At 47.1% G+C, this 18,137-nt stretch overlaps 1 protein-coding gene across 1 annotated transcript in view; it reads left to right on the forward strand.

Annotated features, from left to right (window-relative positions):
• The window catches only part of si:ch1073-416d2.4 (coiled-coil domain-containing protein 42 like-2), a 70,299-nt gene that overhangs the window by 36,704 nt on the left and 15,458 nt on the right, over nucleotides 1-18,137 (forward strand). Inside the window, exon 8 of the mRNA XM_052145720.1 lies at nucleotides 16,184-16,300. Within this exon, the coding sequence (XP_052001680.1) occupies nucleotides 16,184-16,300 (117 nt within the window). The remainder of the gene's footprint in view (nucleotides 1-16,183; nucleotides 16,301-18,137) is intronic.

Below are 18,137 nucleotides of genomic sequence, written 5' to 3' on the forward strand. Positions count from 1 at the left end.
GAGATTTGAAATCGGTCTATATTTAGCCAGTTCTCCAGGATCAAGATGTGGCTTCTTAATAAGCGGTTTGATAACTGCCATTTTAAAGTTTCTTGGGACATATCCTAAGGAGTTAATAATATTAAGAAGATGTTCTGAGATTAAAGGGAATACCTCTTTTAAGAGCTTAGTTGGTATTGGATCTAACATATATGTTGTGGATTTTGATGTTTCAATAATTTTGTTAGCTCTTCATGACCTATGACAGTGAAGGATGCAGAAGGAACCTCCTGTCTGGATCCTTCACTTTTTTTTGTGGTGTCATCAGTGATTTGTGGTGTCATCTGCAAACTTCAGGAGCTTGACAGTGGGGTCTTTTGCAGTGCAGTCATTTGTGTACAGGGAGAAGAGCAGTGAAGAGAGAATGCATCCTTGAGGAGCACCAGTGCTAATAGTGAGGGTCCCGGTTGTGAGTTTCCCTAGTCTCACTAGCTGCTGCCAATTTGTCAGACTGCTGGTGATCCATTGATAGATTGGGTTGGGCACAGAGAGCTGGGTCAGTTTGGTTGAGAGAAGATTAGGCATGATGGTATTAAAGGCTGAACTGAAGTCCACAAATAGGATCCTTGATTAAGTTCCAGATCTGTCGAGGTGTTTCAAGATATAATGTAGTCCCATATTGACAGCATCATCCACAGACCTGTTTGCTTGTTAAGCAAACTGAAGGGGGTCCAGTAGGGGTCCAGTGATTTCCTTCAGGTAGGCCAAAACCAGTCTCTCAAATGACTTCATGACCACAGACATGGGGGCGACAGGATCTGTGTGAAAGGTGGGCCAGTTGGTCAGCGCATATTTTCAGACAGGCAGGTGAAACACCATCTGGGCCTGGAGCTTTTCTAGTCTTTTGTTTCCGAAAGACCTGGCACACATTATCCTCACAAATCATAAGTGTAGATTGAGTAGCAGGAGGGGTAGGAGGGGTGTTGGAGTGTGAAGTGAAGTGAAGATCAGAAGGGTGTCAGACTGGGCTTTTGAAACCTGCAGTAAAACACATTCAGTTCATCTACCATTAGTTGACTCTCTACAGATCGAGGGGGAGGTGTCTTGTACTTGGTGATGCTTTTTAGGCCTTTCCACACAGATGCAGAATCGTTGGCTATTCTTTTAGCCACTCTGATTTCCTTAGTAAGTGTGGTCCTGGCCTGGAATGTTTTATCCCCACTTCTATAAGCATTCACTCAATTACAAACATTTTTAACTGATACAATTAATTAATCAAATCTAAAAACTTGGTCACCTGAACTGCAGCACAGATTTGCTCTCACAACAGAGAATCAGCCAAGGGGAGTGTATACAGTTCTGAGGACTTGGGAGATTTTTGGAGACGAGTAGGTGGACCTGTTTTCCTCACCGGAGACCATGTAGTGTCGCCTGTGGTATTTCAGCTCACAAATGGTCAGCAAAACTCAAGTATGTGTTTACTCCCATTCGTTTGCTACAGCAAGTGTTGTGCAAAATTCCGGAAGACAGGGAAACCGTGCTATTGGTTGTACCAGAGTGGCCCAACCATCCCTGGGTACCGGAACTGGTAGAGCTGTTATATGCCCCCCAACCCCAATGGAGGATTCTATTGAGGAGAGATCTGCACTCACAGACATGAGGCATGGCCTGGCATCCTCGGCCGGAGCTGTGGAAACTTGAACGTGGCTCGTCTGACACAGATGTACTGTCGCAGCCAGTGTTCAACACCATATTACAGGCCAGAGCCCCCTCAACATGGTGGCTATATGCTTTGAAATGGCATGTTTTCATGAGGTAGTGTTCCTCGGTATGTAAGGACCCAGCGCATTGCCCTTTGCATAGGTTGCTTCACTTCTTGCAAGAGCATTTGGATGCAGGACACACTCCTGTCACATTCAAAGTGTATGTAGCTGCTATAGTGGTGGGCCATGGCCCTTTTAATGGTTTGTCTGTGAGCAAAGACCCATTGGTTGTTAAATTATTATGAGGAGCGAGACAGCTGAGACCCTCACACCCCGCTACTTTCCCAGTCTGGGACTTAGTACTTAAGCTGAATGCGCCAACAGGTTCCCCGTTCATGCCACTTGAAGCAGTAAGCTTACCTGTATGTAACAATCCCTTTGGCCACTTCCTTTAGAGTTCAGGTGGTAACCTTACATGCTTTACATGTTTTTTTAAAAGTTTGAATCGGACAAGGTGCAGGGACTGAACATGCTCTGCCCTGTGAGGGCGCTACGCATAAACATTAACCGTCATCAATTCAGGATGACAGATCAGCTCTTTGTCTTCTTTGAAGACCTTTTTTGGAGACCTTTAGCCATCTCTAAACACAAAATTTCTCACTGGTTTGTCAAAGGCATGGCACTCACTTATGATGTGTCCCATGGGTGTTATGGCCCACTGTATCAGGAGCATGGACTTTTCCTGGGCATGGGCGAAGGGTGTGTCCTTGCAGGACATCTGTCTGGCTCCAGGCTGGGCTACCTCTTACATCTTTGCCAGGTTTTATACATTTTATTTCCACCCTTCTCAGGTCCTGGCTGCAAAGGAGAGTTGATTTCTCAATGTTTACAGAAACATTATGCTCTGGCTGTTAGACATCGTTCTATACAGTTCCTTGACTTTTCTAAGGGTGAAGAGACATTTTAAAATTTGTACTACCCTGTTTTCCCCACTGCGGTGTGGATGGGAATTTCTATACAGTGTTGTGGTCATCTGCAATGCCGGACGATGGCACTGGACCTCGCCTCCTGGCGGATGGCAGCGGGCTCAATCGCCTCCCGGCAGTCGCAGAGGACACAGCTGGTTGAGGACCAGTTGTCAGCATGTTCGGGAACCCGAGTTTCTTTTTCCTCTGTCTCTCTCTCTCTCTCTCTCTCTCTCTTTCTCTCTCTCTCTCTTTCTCATTGTACATAGGCATTATACATTGTGTGTGTTAAAATGTCTCACCAAACTGTTTTGAGAAGGGTTAAAACATGGAGGTGGACAGAAGTGTTTGGGCCAGACTTCAGAGGGTGCTGGAGATCTCTGTACAAACCTCCTATGGAGAAGCGTACAGCAGATTTAAAGTGGAGACTGATGTATGGTATAATAGCTACGAACAGACACGTGGCGCACCTGAATCCAGAAGTAGGGAGGGAATGTCCTTTTTGTGGAATGGAGGAAACAGTTGATCACTTGTTTATCCAGTGTGAGAGGTTAAGAGATCTTTTTAGAGGTTTGTTTTGAAAGCATAGGTGAGGAATTTTCTTGTCAAGTTTTTATTAGTGGTCCAAAGTACAAAGTCAGTGATCGAAGGAAAGTGGTTTTGTTAAATTACCTTGTGGGAACAGCTAAGATGGCAATTTGGAAGACACGTAAAAACAGGATTTTGGGAACTGGTTCAGTTGATGCAGAGAGAGTTCTGAAAGGGATGGTGACTGCTCGAATTAAAATTGAGTATGCTTATTTCAAATTAGTTAATAATATTATGGATTTTTCTGCGATGTGGTCAGTGGGAGGTTTTTTGTGTGAGGTTGGGGAGGACGAAATGTTGGTTGTAAAGATGTAATGAAAGGGCTGCAATCTGTATTGATTGGATGGTGTTCTAATTTATTTTTAATTTTTTTATATTTTTGCAGTTTTTTGGATGACATATTGGATTGACATATGATAAATGATAAAATAAACATGTTTTAAGCCTCTCTCTCTTTCTCTTTCTCTTTCTCTCTCGAACTGGCATCTCTGGCTCCTCTTTATCCCTCTCCTGGCTGATTGGGATTATTCAGCACAGAGCGTCCATCCTTGCGGCCCGGCCATGCCCTCCTCCTCTTCACAATACCCAGTACGGCTAATGTCATTGTTATACTTTCTAACCAAACATGGCTATTGAGTTTTTTCTCTTTTTCTTCCTATTATACAGTTTGAAGTGGAGACAATGTGAACACCTTTTCAATCACCTTAATGCCTATTAGGCGTTTCCTTATGTGTATGCAGGGATATCTTGTATCTATGTATATCATACAGGAGATACAGGTGACCGCCTAGGGCCCCAACTTTCCTGTGGTGCCATGTGAACATGTGCAAAATAAATAAGCAAACATAAGATTAAGAAAATTTTCTGACTTTTATTTTCAAATACTTCGCATTCTGATGGTTTCTAATGCATGTGTGGGTGGCGAGGGCATGGCCGGGGTTTGTCTGGGGAGATAGGAAGCAGTAAGGGTTTTCACCATTCTATGTTCACAGTGAGAGGCAGGGAAATAAAAGGCTGCCCAAAACCCCAGAGAGGGAAAGAGAGCTTCACACACCCGAGAGAGTGCTGTTTGAATGAACATTGTATTTGAGTGTGCCACTGGAAAGCTGCTTGATTGTTTCCCACTGGGGAAATAAAATACCTTTTTGAGTTTGATCTGTTGCCTCCTGCTTGCTCCTTTCCCTCCTCTATGAATTAACCTTATTACACTGGTCCCGAAACCTGGGATTTAGAGGAAGAGGATACATTGCCGTGGAGTCGTCACCACTGGAAAAAGTCTTCCGGACCCTTGCCAGCATCCACCAAGGCCAGCACCAGGCCTTCATGGAACTCAGAAGAGGACAGCAGCAGTGCTTTGAGGTGCTTCTTTGGGCCCAGGAAGAAGATTGTCAGGTGCTGCAAAGCTTGGTTTCCCTGGAGGGGACAGCCACCGTGACCCCGACAGCAGTGCACCCTCACATGTTTCTTAACAAGATGGGCCCCCAAGATGACCCAGAAGCTTATCCGAGCATACCACCGAAGCGATGAACTGGCCACAGGGCCAGTGGGTGGTGCATCTGCTACCACTGCTGACCAGGGAAGCCCAGATTGCAGCACAACAGCTTCCGGTTGCCAACCTCCTGGATTACACAGTGCTGAAGGAGACCATCTTGCAATAGGTTGGCCGTAGCCCAGAAGAACATCACCAGTGTTTCTGCTCCTTAACGTTGAGTGAGGTCGGCCACCCGTTTGTCTTCACTCAGCAGCTCCAGTAGAGGTTTTGTCGAGGCTCTCTACTAAGCTTGCAAGCTCTTGTTCTTTTCCTGCTAGTTAATCAATGGCATCGGCAAAACATAAGTTGGTGATTGTTCTGCCTCCGATGCTGACTGTCCCTTCATGCTTTTCCAGCGCATCAGCCATGATTCTTTCCAGAAAGATGTTGAAGAGTGTGGGAGAGAGCAGACAGCCTTGTCTGACTCCGATTGTTGTTCTTAACCAGTCCCCAATGCTGCTGTTGAAGTATACTGCACTGGTGGCCTTGTCATAGAGTCTCATGGTCGCCCTCAAGGCTGCATTCCATACCCTGTCAAATGCCTTCTTGAAATTCACAAATACGTGGTAGAGATCTTGCTGGTGTTGGAGGTACTTCTCGCATAATATCCTGAGGTTGAAAATCTGCTCTGTTGTTCTGCGCCCTGCTCTGAAACCTGCCTGCTCTTCAGCAATAATCTTGAGGCTGTAGTCTGTTCAGCAGTATCCTCAACATGACTTTACTTGGATGGCTTATAAGGCTGATTGTACAGTAGTTTTGACACTGTTGTAAGTTGCCTTTCTTGGGGAGGGTGATGATCATTGATTGGGTCCATGTGTTGGCCATTCTCCTGTTTGCCAGATCTTTTTACAGATGTTAGTGAGGGTGCTAATCATGGCTTCTCCCCCTGTTCGGATCAGTTCTGCTGGGATGTTGTCCACTCCTGCTGACTTAACTCCCTTTAGTGATCTCACTGCTGCTTCTACTTCTTCACGTATGATCGGGTGGTTGTCGTTGTTAGTTGCAGGAGGGACGTTTAATACCTCTGGATCTATTGTGGCTTTGTGGTTGTAGAGCTCTGCACAGTACTCTGTCCATCTTTTCAGAATGTCTTGTTCTTCTGTGAGGCAGTTTCCAGATTTGTCCTGTATGGAGGTAACTCGCCCTTTTTTTGTATCTGCTTTGAGTCTTGGCAATGTTAACACTTGACTGTAGGCACCTCTTCACCATGATGTACTTGATCTGATTGTGCTGGTATCTGCTTGGGCTGTATCATGTCCATCTTCTGGATAATTTGTGTTGGCCGAAGTTCCACTAATTTTGGGAACCAATTGGCCGACTTTTCTATCATTATTGAAGGGTTGTGTGTGGATGGGTCCTGTGAGAAAGTGAATCGATGTGGAATGTGTGAAGCACTGGCTGGGAAGGCATGGCCTGGGCCATCTGCCGCTGCTCCACATCAGACTGACATAGGGAAGGAGAGGTGCCATACTCCCCTGCCCTTAGGAAATTTCTGGCAAGGGATTTCTCGCTAAAGCAGACGTGAGATGAAACCCTGTGACATGCCTTTGACCAAGTGATTGTGATTGATGGTCAACGGAATCGCAATCTCATATCCATACTTTTAAATGATAAAAGGTCGGTTATAAATGGTCTGCACATATACAGTATAGTGCTTTTTTTAACCTTAGAGGATACCAAAGCACTTTACACTGTGTCCCAATCACCCATTCACACACACACTCATACACCAATGGCGGCAAAACTGCCATGCAAGGTGCTAGCCTGCCATTGGGAGCAACTTGGGGTTCAGTGTCTTGCCCAAGGACCAAGGGCCGGGAGTCGAACCGCCAACCCTGTGATTGGCAGCTGACCCGCTCTACCACCTGAGCCACAGCCGCCCCAGTGATATAGAGTGACACAGGACACTCGCACGAAAGAAAATACAACCCTGTAGTTGGTAGCAAACGGCAGTTCGGAAATATTATTCTAGGCAGCTCATAATAATCCAATGGCAGGTCACTTGGGACAGGGGAAAACATTAAGCCGTCTCATGGCCTGTTTTTATTGGCCAGGCATTCACGGGGATGTTTGCCGGTGGTGAACCTGCTGGCAACCCCAAAAGCACCATTGCGCCCTCTTTTGTTGATCGAGGTTCCTTTATGGCCTAGCACCTGAGTATGTTACTGATTTAATCAGCCGCTGTCAATCAAGTAGATCTCTGCGCTCTAACGATCAATTGCTTCTCATGGTTCCGCGATCATGTTTAAGATGTAAAGGTGATCGGGCATTCTCTGTTGCAGCTCCTAGGCTCTGGAATGACCTTCCTCTGTCTGTAAAAACTTGTCCTTCATTGGGTGCTTTTCAGAGTGCGCTTAAAACTTACTTGTTCACTTTAGCTTTTGACAATGCTTTGTAAGTTTTTTTTGTCATATGTTTGCATTGTTTTTATGTTTTTGTTTTTACTTTTATACCTTCTGTACAGCAGTTTGGTTCCACTTGTGGTTTTGAAAGTGCTCTATAAATAAAGTTGAGTTGAGTTGAGTTGAGTTTTGATCAAATTGGCATGGACATAATCAGCCATTAGACTGTACTGCATGCAGACATTGCTTTGTGTTAGTCCTAATGGATTACGCAACATGATATCTGGAAGCAGAGCCGCTGCGTAACATCTCAGCACGTAGTGTTGCAGAGGCACTCTTCAAAATTATCACCTAAGTGGGGATTCCGAAAGAAATCCTCAATGATCAGGGCACAGATGAGGTCCCGCAAGCCTTCACAGGGTTTTCCCCATTTAAATTGTTATATGGGCATAAAATTGGAAGGAGGCACCTTCACAAAGTAAAAATGAAAATCAATATGTTCTTGACCTGAGAACAAAGCTCCAAACACTGGGGTGACTATCACAGGAGAATCTGCTACAGGCGCAAGAATGTCTGTCCCAGCTGTATAACAGGGGAGCTCGGCTATGGGAGTTTGCACATGGAGATATAGTACTTGTATTATTGCCCACATCGAGCTCAAAATTACTTGTGAAGTGGCAAGGGCCCTTTAAGGTTACACGGCGAGTTGGGGAAGTTGATTATGAGGTGGTGCGTATGGATAGGGAGAGAGCATGTCAGATTTACCATCTCAACATACTAAAACCATGGAGAGAGGTGGTACCCATTATCTTGGAGGAGGAGCTCGGACCAGAGGTTAATCTTAAAGCCAATCACTTCACCCATGCCCTTGTAGAGACCACCTCTTGCCGTCACAATGTACAGAGGTTGCCTGGTTGCAAAATAATTTATCTGATGTATTCTCGCCTCTCCCCGGCACCACATCAAGAAAACCCCTGTGGTAGTGGTATGTAGTCATCCATATCGCTTACCTGAACACAAGAAACACATGGTCTGGGAAGAATTAAAGTCCATGCTCAATATGGGGGTAACAGAAGATTCCCACAGTGATTGGGCCAGCCCGGTTGTTCTGGTGCCTAAGAGCGTTTGGTCGGTCCGGTGCTGTGCTGTGTGGATTATAGTAAAGGCAATATGGTGTTGAAATTTTATGCGTATCCAATGCTGCATATTGACGAATTGCTCGATCGGTTGGGCATGGCTCTCTTTAATTCGACACTGGATTTTATTATGGGTTATTGGCAGGTACACTTAATGCCATTGTACCATGAGAAAACTGTCTTTTCCACACCGTATGGGTTACACCCATTTGTGACCCTTCTGTTCAGTTTGGGGCCACGGCTACATTTCAGCATCTTATGGAATTATGAGTCCTCAGACCACACGCTGCATATGCCACTGTATATTTGGATGATATAATTATTTACAGTAATGATTGGCAGCAGCACATGCAGCATCTGAGGGTAGTTCTGAGGTCACTGTGGCGAGCGGGGCTCAGCAACCCAAAGAAATGTGCAATTGGATGGGTGGAGGTACGGTATCTGAGTGGTTTCACTTGTGTCATGGGCAAGTGTGGCCCCAAATTGATAAAACCGCAGCAATTACGACATGCCCAAGACCAAAAAAGGAGGTGAGACATTTCCTGGGGCTGGCTGCCTAATATCAGCACGTTTGTGCCTAATTATTCGGATGTCATCAGCTGCTGACTGGTCTCACTAAAAAGGGAGCTCCAGACCCAGTTCAGTGAATGGAGCAATGCCAACACAGATAAAAGCTGTACTTTGTGGTGGGCTGCTTCTGTATTACCATAACTTTTCTCTCCCTTTTGTTTTGCAGACAGACACATTGAACAGGTGTCTGGGTGCTGTACGGTCCCAGGTGGTGGAGGGGGAGGAGCGCCCAATGCTGTACATTAGTCGGAAGCTTTCTATGAGAGAGATTAAGTACAGCACCATAGAGAAAGAGTGCTTGGCCATCAAGTGGGTGGTCCTCACTCTCCCCTACTATTTGCTGGGATGGGCATTCACCCTCTGATGCCCCACTCCACTGGCTCCACCGCAAGGAGGCCAACTTTCAGATCACCCTTTTGTATCTGGCACTCCAGCCTTTTAAGTTTGAGGTGGTCCACAGGCTGGAGTTGCAGATGGCTGTCGTGGAATTCCTCTCTAGAAAGGGGGGGTGAGTGGGCAGGCTGGGCTGTTCCCCTGACCTGAGTCGGGCGGTGGGGGTATGTGGGGGCAAGGGCGTGGCCGAGGGTAAATCTGGGGAGAGAGGAAGTGATAAGGGTGTTCACCTTATATGTTCACAGTGAGAGGCGGTTAGATAAAAGGCTGCCCAAAACCCCAGAGAGTAAGAGAGAGCTTCACACTCCTTAGAGAGTGCTGTTTGAATGAACATTGTCTTTGTGTGTGCCGCTGGAAAGCGTGCTTGAGTGTTTACCGTTGGAATGAGTAGTTTGAGTTTTTGTCAAATAAAATACTTTTTTTAGTTACTAACAATTTTGATTCCATTTATAAAACATACAAACACAACATAAAAAACAGAATGAATTATTCACATTAAACCCCCCCCAAACAATCCCCTCCACACCCCCACCCGACACAAACACAAACACATATAAACACAAATATATATCTATATATATATATATATATATATATATATATATATATATATATAGATAGATATATATATATATATATATATAAAAGCATTTAGTTCACATTTATTTTTCTACATATGCTGCAACCCTTCTAAACTCACCAGGGTGTGATCTGAGACTAAGATGTTTCAAATTGAGTAATAAACAACAGATGAAATGAGGGGAGAATAAATCATATGGACTGATGAAAAAACTGTATAGTCCCTACCAGATGGGTTTAAAAGTCTCTAAATATCTGTAAGATCATGATTTGACACATCCTGAGAAGCGCCAATGTTGCACTAGGGGGCTTGCACACTTTTGCTTCCCCATGATCAAGGACTGAGTCACAAAACAAGCTCCAGCCACTAGCGGAAGCAGCACAAAATAAAATGAAAAAGGCACTCAGTTTCCTGGGAGAGTTGAGTTGGTCCACTTGGCAGCAACATGAAAATCACCAATTGGCTCACTTACTTCAATGTCTTTATGTAGGACAATGCTTGATGTGGGCATGTAAATATTGCCCACATCAAGCATATCCCTATCCTTAGTATCTATTCTTAGTTTGGCCAGAAACATCAGAGCAAAATCTTGCATCGAATTCGCAAAGAAATGTTTTGGTACTTCAAGAGATCTTCCCTTTATTCCTCGTCTCACGTAACACAATATCTTTATCAGATGATTTGGCCAGAAGTGATCGGTGGAGCCGAGGAAGGCTCGAGAGGTGGAACCCTGGGTGGCTGAGGTGGCGGAGCCTTGGGAGGCTCGAGGCTCGCTGACCGTGGCTGGCGTGGGCTCAGGCTCTCTGACCCTGGGTGGCTCGGGAGGCGGAGCCCTGGGTGGCTCGGGAGGTGGAGCCCTGGGTGGCTCGGGAGGTGGATCCCTGGAAGGCTCGAGATGTGCTGGCTCTTGGACGGTCATGGCTACTGGCGCTGGCTCTGGGACGGTCGAGGCTACAGGCGCTGGTTCAGGGATGGTCGAGGCTACAGGCGCTGGCTCAGGGACGGTCGAGGCTACAGGCGCTGGCTCTGGGATGGTCGCGGATACAGGCACTGGCTCACTGACGTTCGAGGCTACAGGCACTGGCTCACTGACGTTCGGGGCTGCAGGTATTGGCTGGTTGGCCGTGGTAGGCGGAGGCTGGAGGGCAGAGGCCTTTCCTTTTCTACTCCTCCTCCGGGAGGACGAGACTGGCAACGCTGGATCACTGACCGTGTCTGGCATGGGCTCAGGCTCGCTGACCGTGGCTGGCATGGGCTCAGGCTCGCTGACCGTGGCTGGCGTGGGCTCAGGCTCACTGACCGTGGCTGGCGCGGGCTCAGGCTCACTGACCGTGGCTGGCGCGGGCTCTGGCTCATTGATCAAGGCAGGCATGGGGGTTGGCTTGCTGGCAGGTGGGGCAGGCGTAAAAGGACGAGCCATGGATGACTGGAGGGTCACCACTGTGGGAGGAGAGACAGGGTCCTCCTCAACAACACCCACAGTGAATGGCGAGCCGCATGCCAGCAGCGTCTCCTCCACGAAATCGCGGAGTGTCCAGCCGTGCGTCGCCGGTGGCAACCGCTCCTTGAGTGAACTGGTCAGGTTATCCTGGAAGAAAACAACCAGGGAGGAGTCTGGGAAGTCCGTGGCACTCACTAGCTCCAGAAAATCTCGGACATGATCCTCCACCAGACGGCTTCCTTGCCTCAAATTCAGCAATCAGCAGTTTCCTTGAAGAAACGCTAGATCCATAGTGGTCGATCGTTCTGTTATGAATGCAGACGAGGGCAGACAAGGAGTGGGATCTAAGTGCGGGTTCTTTATTACTAATCAAGGTGAAGACAAAACGTCTAGGTTACGTATGTAACCTCCGTTCCCTGATGGAGGGAACAAGACGTTGTGTCAGAGAAGCGACACTAGGGGTCTCTCTTGAGCGCCGATATTCACCTCTGGACTATGAAAAAAGGCCAATGAGAGTTGGCAACCATTATTTGCATGTCCCGCCCCCGGACATACGGGTATTTAAGCGGCACAAATACGGGAGTTCATTCAGGATTTTTCTGAGGAGCCGGAAATGGTCCGGCCACAACAGTGGCTCGGCTCAGCGACGTGGCAGGGGAGACACAACGTCTCGTTCCCTCCATCAGGGAACGGAGGTTACATACGTAACCTAGACATTCCCCTTCTGTCGCTCTCTCCACGTTGTGTCAGAGAAGCGACACTAGGGGTCCACTTATAAAAGTGCCATGCGCTGAGCCGTGTATGTGAACTGCTGATACAGGAGCGAGCAGGTATTCTTACGTGCAGGACGACCAACTGTATCAGGCTGCACGTACCCTTCTCCATTGCCCCATTTAAGCCATGAGGATTCCTTATCGTTACCCTGGAGGGGAACAAGGTGCTGGCCGCCAACCGAACGGGCCAAGCCTGGCCGGGCCTCTTTTCTCTCTATGTTTCTCGCATAGAGCAACTAAGGCAGGGGCCCTTACACGCATTGAGGGAAGGGGGTCTTAGCCCTTATTCAGGGCGTAGAAGACCCTGCGGAGGCCACGCCTACCCGAGAGGGGAGGCAAGTTTAAGTGGCAAAACCATCAGAGGCCTGCTTAGGGCCTATGTGGAAAATTCGGTGCGGTGGTGGATCCAGCCTCATAGAGGGGGGAACATACAGCACAGCAGCCGAGGCAGCCATGACTGCGTAAGGGAACACGGGAGTCAGCTCGCCAGAGGGGACAGAACCGTGGTGTTACACACAGGGGGAGTCCGAAGGAGGCCTTACCTGTGGAGCACCTATACCAGTACAGGGTAGCTTGCGGTACCCGCAGTGGTTTGGGTCAGCGAGTTCCTCCGCTGAACTGCGACCCACGAGGGCTAGGGAGGAATCGACCAGTGTCCCAAACCTGAGATCTCCTGGGAATGAAGGTGCACTGTTTCCCCTGGTTAGGGGAAAGGGCGCTAGGTGCAAGCGATTCACCCGGTCAGATCGTGGGTGTGCCACCGAGTTCTACAGGCTCGGTACCTGAGAAAACACGGGACGATACTGACTCAACTCGGAGATTGTAGAATCTCGCAAAAGTGTTAGGTGTTGCCCAGCCCGCTGCTCTACAAATGTCTGCTAGGGCAGTGCCCCTAGCCAGTGCCCATGAGGACGCAACACTCCTGGTGGAGTGAGCTCGGACCCGCAAGGGGGGGGCACGGCCTGGGTGTGATAAGCCAGGGAAATGGCATCGACAACCCAGTGGGCGAGTCTCTTCTTGGAGACAGCTTTCCCTTTCTGCTGTCCCCCAAAGGAGACGAAGAGCTGCTCAGAGCGTCTGGTGCTCTGTGTGCGGTCCAGATAAATACGTAAAGCACGTACTGGACACAGCAGTGAAAGGGCTGGGTCTGCCTCCTCCCGGGGCAGCGCTTGCAGGTTCACCACCTGATCCCTGAAGGGGGTGGTTGGAACCTTGGGCACATAGCCCGGTCGCGGTCTTAGGATCACGAGAGTATCTGCCGGACCGAACTCCAGGCAAGCGTCGCTAACAGAGAACGCATGCAGGTCCCCGACCCTCTTGATGGAAGTGAGCGCGATCAGCAGGGCAGTCTTGAGAGAGAGGGCCCTGAGTCCAGCTGAGTCAAGCGGCTCGAAGGGGGGTCTCTGGAGTCCCGTAAGGACGACCGAGAGATCCCAGGAGGGGAACAGGTTAGGCCGGGAGGGAGTTATCCTCCAGGCACCTTTTAGGAACCTGACGATTAAGTCGTGCTTACCAAGAGACTTGCCGTCTACCGTGTTGTGGTGGGCCGCGATAGCGGCGACATACACCTTGAGGGTGGAGGGGGACAGCCACCTCTCCAGCCTCTCCTGAAGAAACACGAGCACTGACCTAACTGCGCACTTCTGCGGGTCTTCGGCTCGGGAAGAACACCAGTCCGCGAACAGACGCCACTTTAGAGCGTAGAGATGCCTGGTAGAGGGGGCTCTGGCTTGATTGATTGTATCTATGACGGTCGGTGGTAGGCTGGCTAGATCTTCCGCATCCCGTCCAAGGGCCAGACGTGGAGGTTCCAGAGGTCTGGGTGCGGGTGCCAGAGCGTGCCCCGTCCCTGAGAAAGGTCCTTCCTCAGGGGAATTTGCCAGGGAGGGGCTGTCGTGAGGAGCGTGAGGTCCGAAAACCAAGTCCGGGTAGGCCAGTAAGGGGCTACCAGAATGACTTGCTCCTCGTCCTCCCTGACCTTGCATAGCACCTGTGCAAGAAGGCTCACTGGGGGGAATGCGTACTTCCGCAGCCCCGCAGGCCAGCTGTGTGCCAACGCGTCTGCCCTGAGGGGAGCCTCTGTCCAGGCATACCAGAGCGGGCAGTGGGAGGTTTCTTGGGAGGCAAACAGGTCTACCTGAGCCTTGCCGAACCGGTCCCAAATCAGCTGGACTGACAAGCTTTGTCTTGACAGCGCGTCCGCTATCACATTGAGGTTGCCGGGGATGTGAGTGGCGCACAGTGACTCCAGTCGCTGCTGACTCCAAAGGAGGAGACGAAGGGCGAGCTGTGACATGTGGAGGGAGCGTACTCCGCCTTGGCGGTTTATGTAGGCTACGACCGTGGTGCTGTCTGTCCTGACTAGGACGTGTTTGTTTCCAAATTAACGGAAGAAACTTCTGCAGGGCCAGAAAAACAGCCAGCAGCTCTAGGCAGTTGATGTGCCAGCGCAGCGGGCCTCGGTTCCACCGGCCTGCGGCTGCACACCCGTTGCATACGGCGCCCCAACCCAATTTGGAGGTTACGGCGAAAGGAAACCAAAGGTGGAGTCGGTTTTACAATGGATGGGAGAATCATGTTGAATTGAACAAAGTAGTGATCAGAGACATGTAAAGGTGTAACAAGAATATTAGAGGTGGTACAGTTACATGTAAAAATGAGGTCCAGCTGGTTGCCCGACCTTTGAGTTGCTGTGGTGTGTAGTCTTTCCAAGTCAAATGAGGCCAGAAGAGTATTCAGTTCAATGGCCTGGGGCTTGTCTTAGTGTATGTTGAAATCGCCAAGAACCACAAGTGGCCTGCCATCCTCTGGCAAGGAGGACAGCAGGACATCCAATTCCTCAAGAAAGCTTGTCAGCTGACCTGGGGGGCGATAGACGACAACAACATGTAATTTTGTGGGTTGCATTGTAGTAATGGCATGGAATTCAAAAGTTGTATTGTTACATAGTGAAGCCTGTGGTGAAAAAGTCCAGTTATTATGAATGAGCAAACCTGTTCCCCCACCCCTACCAGTATGTTGAGGGGTGTGGGAGAAGGAGAAGTTGTTGGAGAGAGCAGCAGGTGTTGCTGGATCCTCAGGACGTATCCATATCTCCGTCAGTGCCAAGATGCTGAGGGTGGACTGTGTGGCGAAAGCTGGGATGAAGGCAGCTTTGTTCACAGCAGACTGGCAGTTCCAGAGTCCAACTGAGAACGAGAGTGGAGCAGGTGTTGAAGTGCAGAGCGGCCGTAGGTTGTGTGGGTTGCGTTTTGTCTTGCATCTGTATTTTGTGAATGGTCTACAACAGATAACAGGGATGTGCTTGAAGGCATGTGTTATTAGTGAACTAGACATGTTAATATGTATGTATAAGTAAAATAAAAAAAATACTTAAGTGCTTTGGTGAGTGGAGGCTTGTCGGTGTCCTTGCTTGGTGGACTTACCCAAGTAGGTCTTCACACGAGGAGGGCTTGACACGAGGGCCACCACTTCCGCTTCCGCTTCCGCGTCAGCATTAAGTCCAATAAATACACACTTTAACGAGCTGTTCAGTGGAAAAAAGCAGCCATGCCTTAATGCTACTTAGCACAACAAAGCTAGTCACGTGGTCACCCGAAACCGAAACTCAAAGTTGCGCGGGAACAAACGCAACTTCTGTGCAGCGCAAATAAATTATGCTGCACTTTAGCAATAAATAATACTCTAAAACAAGTGAAGCACTGTTTGCAGACACTAAAACGACGATAGTTTTACACACACTGGATAACCAACCCGAAGTCGAAGCAAATCTAGCAATGAATCCTACGTGACAGGTCAAAACAAATCTAGCAGTGAATACTACGGGACAGGTCAAAACAAATCTAGCAATGAATATTACGTAACAAGTCTAACAAATCTATCAGCGAATACTATGGGACAAGTCAACACAAATATAGTGCACACACACACCAAACACACGTTTAAGTGACCCGCGTTCAAGACAGTAAACAAACAGCACCTGATCTAGCAATGAATACCACTCTAACAACGTTAAAAACAATGAAATAAACACACTTACATACAACTGCAGACTCCTGTAGATAGATCGCTTCCCCTGATCCTGTAACAGCACTCAGATCTATAGAGATGTCTGACAGGGGCTTGTACAAACCTTTCACTACATGTTGTTGATCTGCTGTTTGTGTTGGTTGTGTTTGTCAGGTGGAGGAAGTGAGGAACATCCTGATCGCAGTGAAGAATCTGGCAGAACAGTGCTATTTACATCACTACGGCGCTCTAGAAGACATGGACGTGTGCACTATGATGGATATGATAAAAGTACAATCACATTACACAATAATTCACTATTCACAATTTATGGGTGAGCTCTGCGCACTTTGCTAGTTTTTTGAGTAATAATGTTTTTTTATTAAATCTCACAATAATAAAGAAAAGATACCCCAAAAAACATCCCTGTGGTCACACACGAGTAAATATTAGGGATGCACCGAAATTAAAATTCTGGGCTGAAACGGAAACCGAAAATCCAGGATGCACTTGGCCGAAAACCGAAACCGAAATTTACTTTTTTTTTTTTTTTTTTTACCTATTTAAGAAGAAAAAAAAGATTTTTTTTGTGTATAATTGTATTAATATTATACTTTTTCATTAATTTCATGAATTTAATGAATCTGAATTGAAAAACTACAAACCAATAAAATAAATCACACTTTTATTGAAAGTAACACACCAATATTGGACAAAAACTATATTAAAACATTATTAAATATTATTCTTCATTCAGTTCTGTAAAAATCAAATTTTACAGATTTTATTAACAATTATCCAAATAATGTAAAGTTTTAGAAAACTATTATATGCAAAACAGCAGTCAAGTAATGAACTTAGCTAGCATCTTTGAAAAAGTTTAAATATGCAACAGAAATTTTAATTGAAACAAAAAGGCAGAACACAGAATGGCAGAGGGCCTCTATTCCACTGATCTATATATAACTATAATATATAATTATATATATAGATCAGTGCTCTATTCTGTTTATGTAAACGTATGTACACTTTAAGTGAACATTATTGTGCAAAACAACAGTGCAAAACCGCAGTAACTGAACTAAATCCAACCTCAACTGTAAATGACTGATGTATCCTCAAGTGAAGAACAAGTGTAATGTAATTGCTATACACATCAAATTGGACCGCTTTCTATTTAACTACAAGTGACCGGTTTCTCTTCAAGAACAAAAGTTGCTAAACTTTCTGACAGTCTGTCCTGTCAGAAAGCTCATCAAGAACATGAGATTCTGCACAGAACAGTCTCTCACTCTCTGTGCTGGTGCTTGGGCAGATAAATACCTGTGCGCAATCCGCGCAAGCAAAGGAAAGCGGTCTTTGTTTATGCGACCGTAGTCAAGGGGATTGTAGCCTCTGGCGTAGTTCAGCTAGATACGTCTCAAGTTGTGGTGTAGCAGTGCTAGTTGTGGCACTGCTGTGGATCGGGGCGCTTTCCTGTAGAATCTCTTGCTGTACTCTGTATATATATATATATCTTGAAAGTTCTGCTGAACAAACACTGCAGATCGCAAATGTGATGTCCTTATCAGAAACTTTGAAGAATTTCCACACCGCTAACATGATCGGCCTTTGTTTGGTAGCGCCGTGATAAGGGCTAGATCGATCCAGAGTGAAATCAGAGCACTGAGGGGCGGGGCGAGGAGGTATATATTTTTGGCTCATATTTTCGGCCTTTTTTCTCTTTCGGCTGAAAATTTTCGGCGGCCGAAATTTCGGTGCACCCCTAGTAAATATACATAAAAAAGCAAACAAACACACAAACAAAAAGCTTTCCATTCTTTAATGATTCTGTATAAACTTCTAACAAAAGTGGAGAGTTCTGTAGCATAAGATCTAAAAATTAAGTGGCAAAGCCATCTGGCCCCAGAGACTTGTCTGTAGGCAAGGCCTGAATTACCGCGCTAAGCTCCTCCAAGGTTATATCAGAATCAAGACCATTTTCTTCATCTGTTTAGGGAGATCTAATGGTTCCACAAAATGTGTAATATCCTCATCAGTAGACAAAGATGTGGAACTATAGAGATCAAGATAGAATTCTTTAAAAGCATTGTTAATATCAATGGCTGAGGTAAAAATTTCACCACCA

Source organism: Xyrauchen texanus, chromosome 16 (genome assembly GCF_025860055.1).
Source record: "Xyrauchen texanus isolate HMW12.3.18 chromosome 16, RBS_HiC_50CHRs, whole genome shotgun sequence".
Lineage (NCBI taxonomy): Eukaryota > Metazoa > Chordata > Actinopteri > Cypriniformes > Catostomidae > Xyrauchen > Xyrauchen texanus.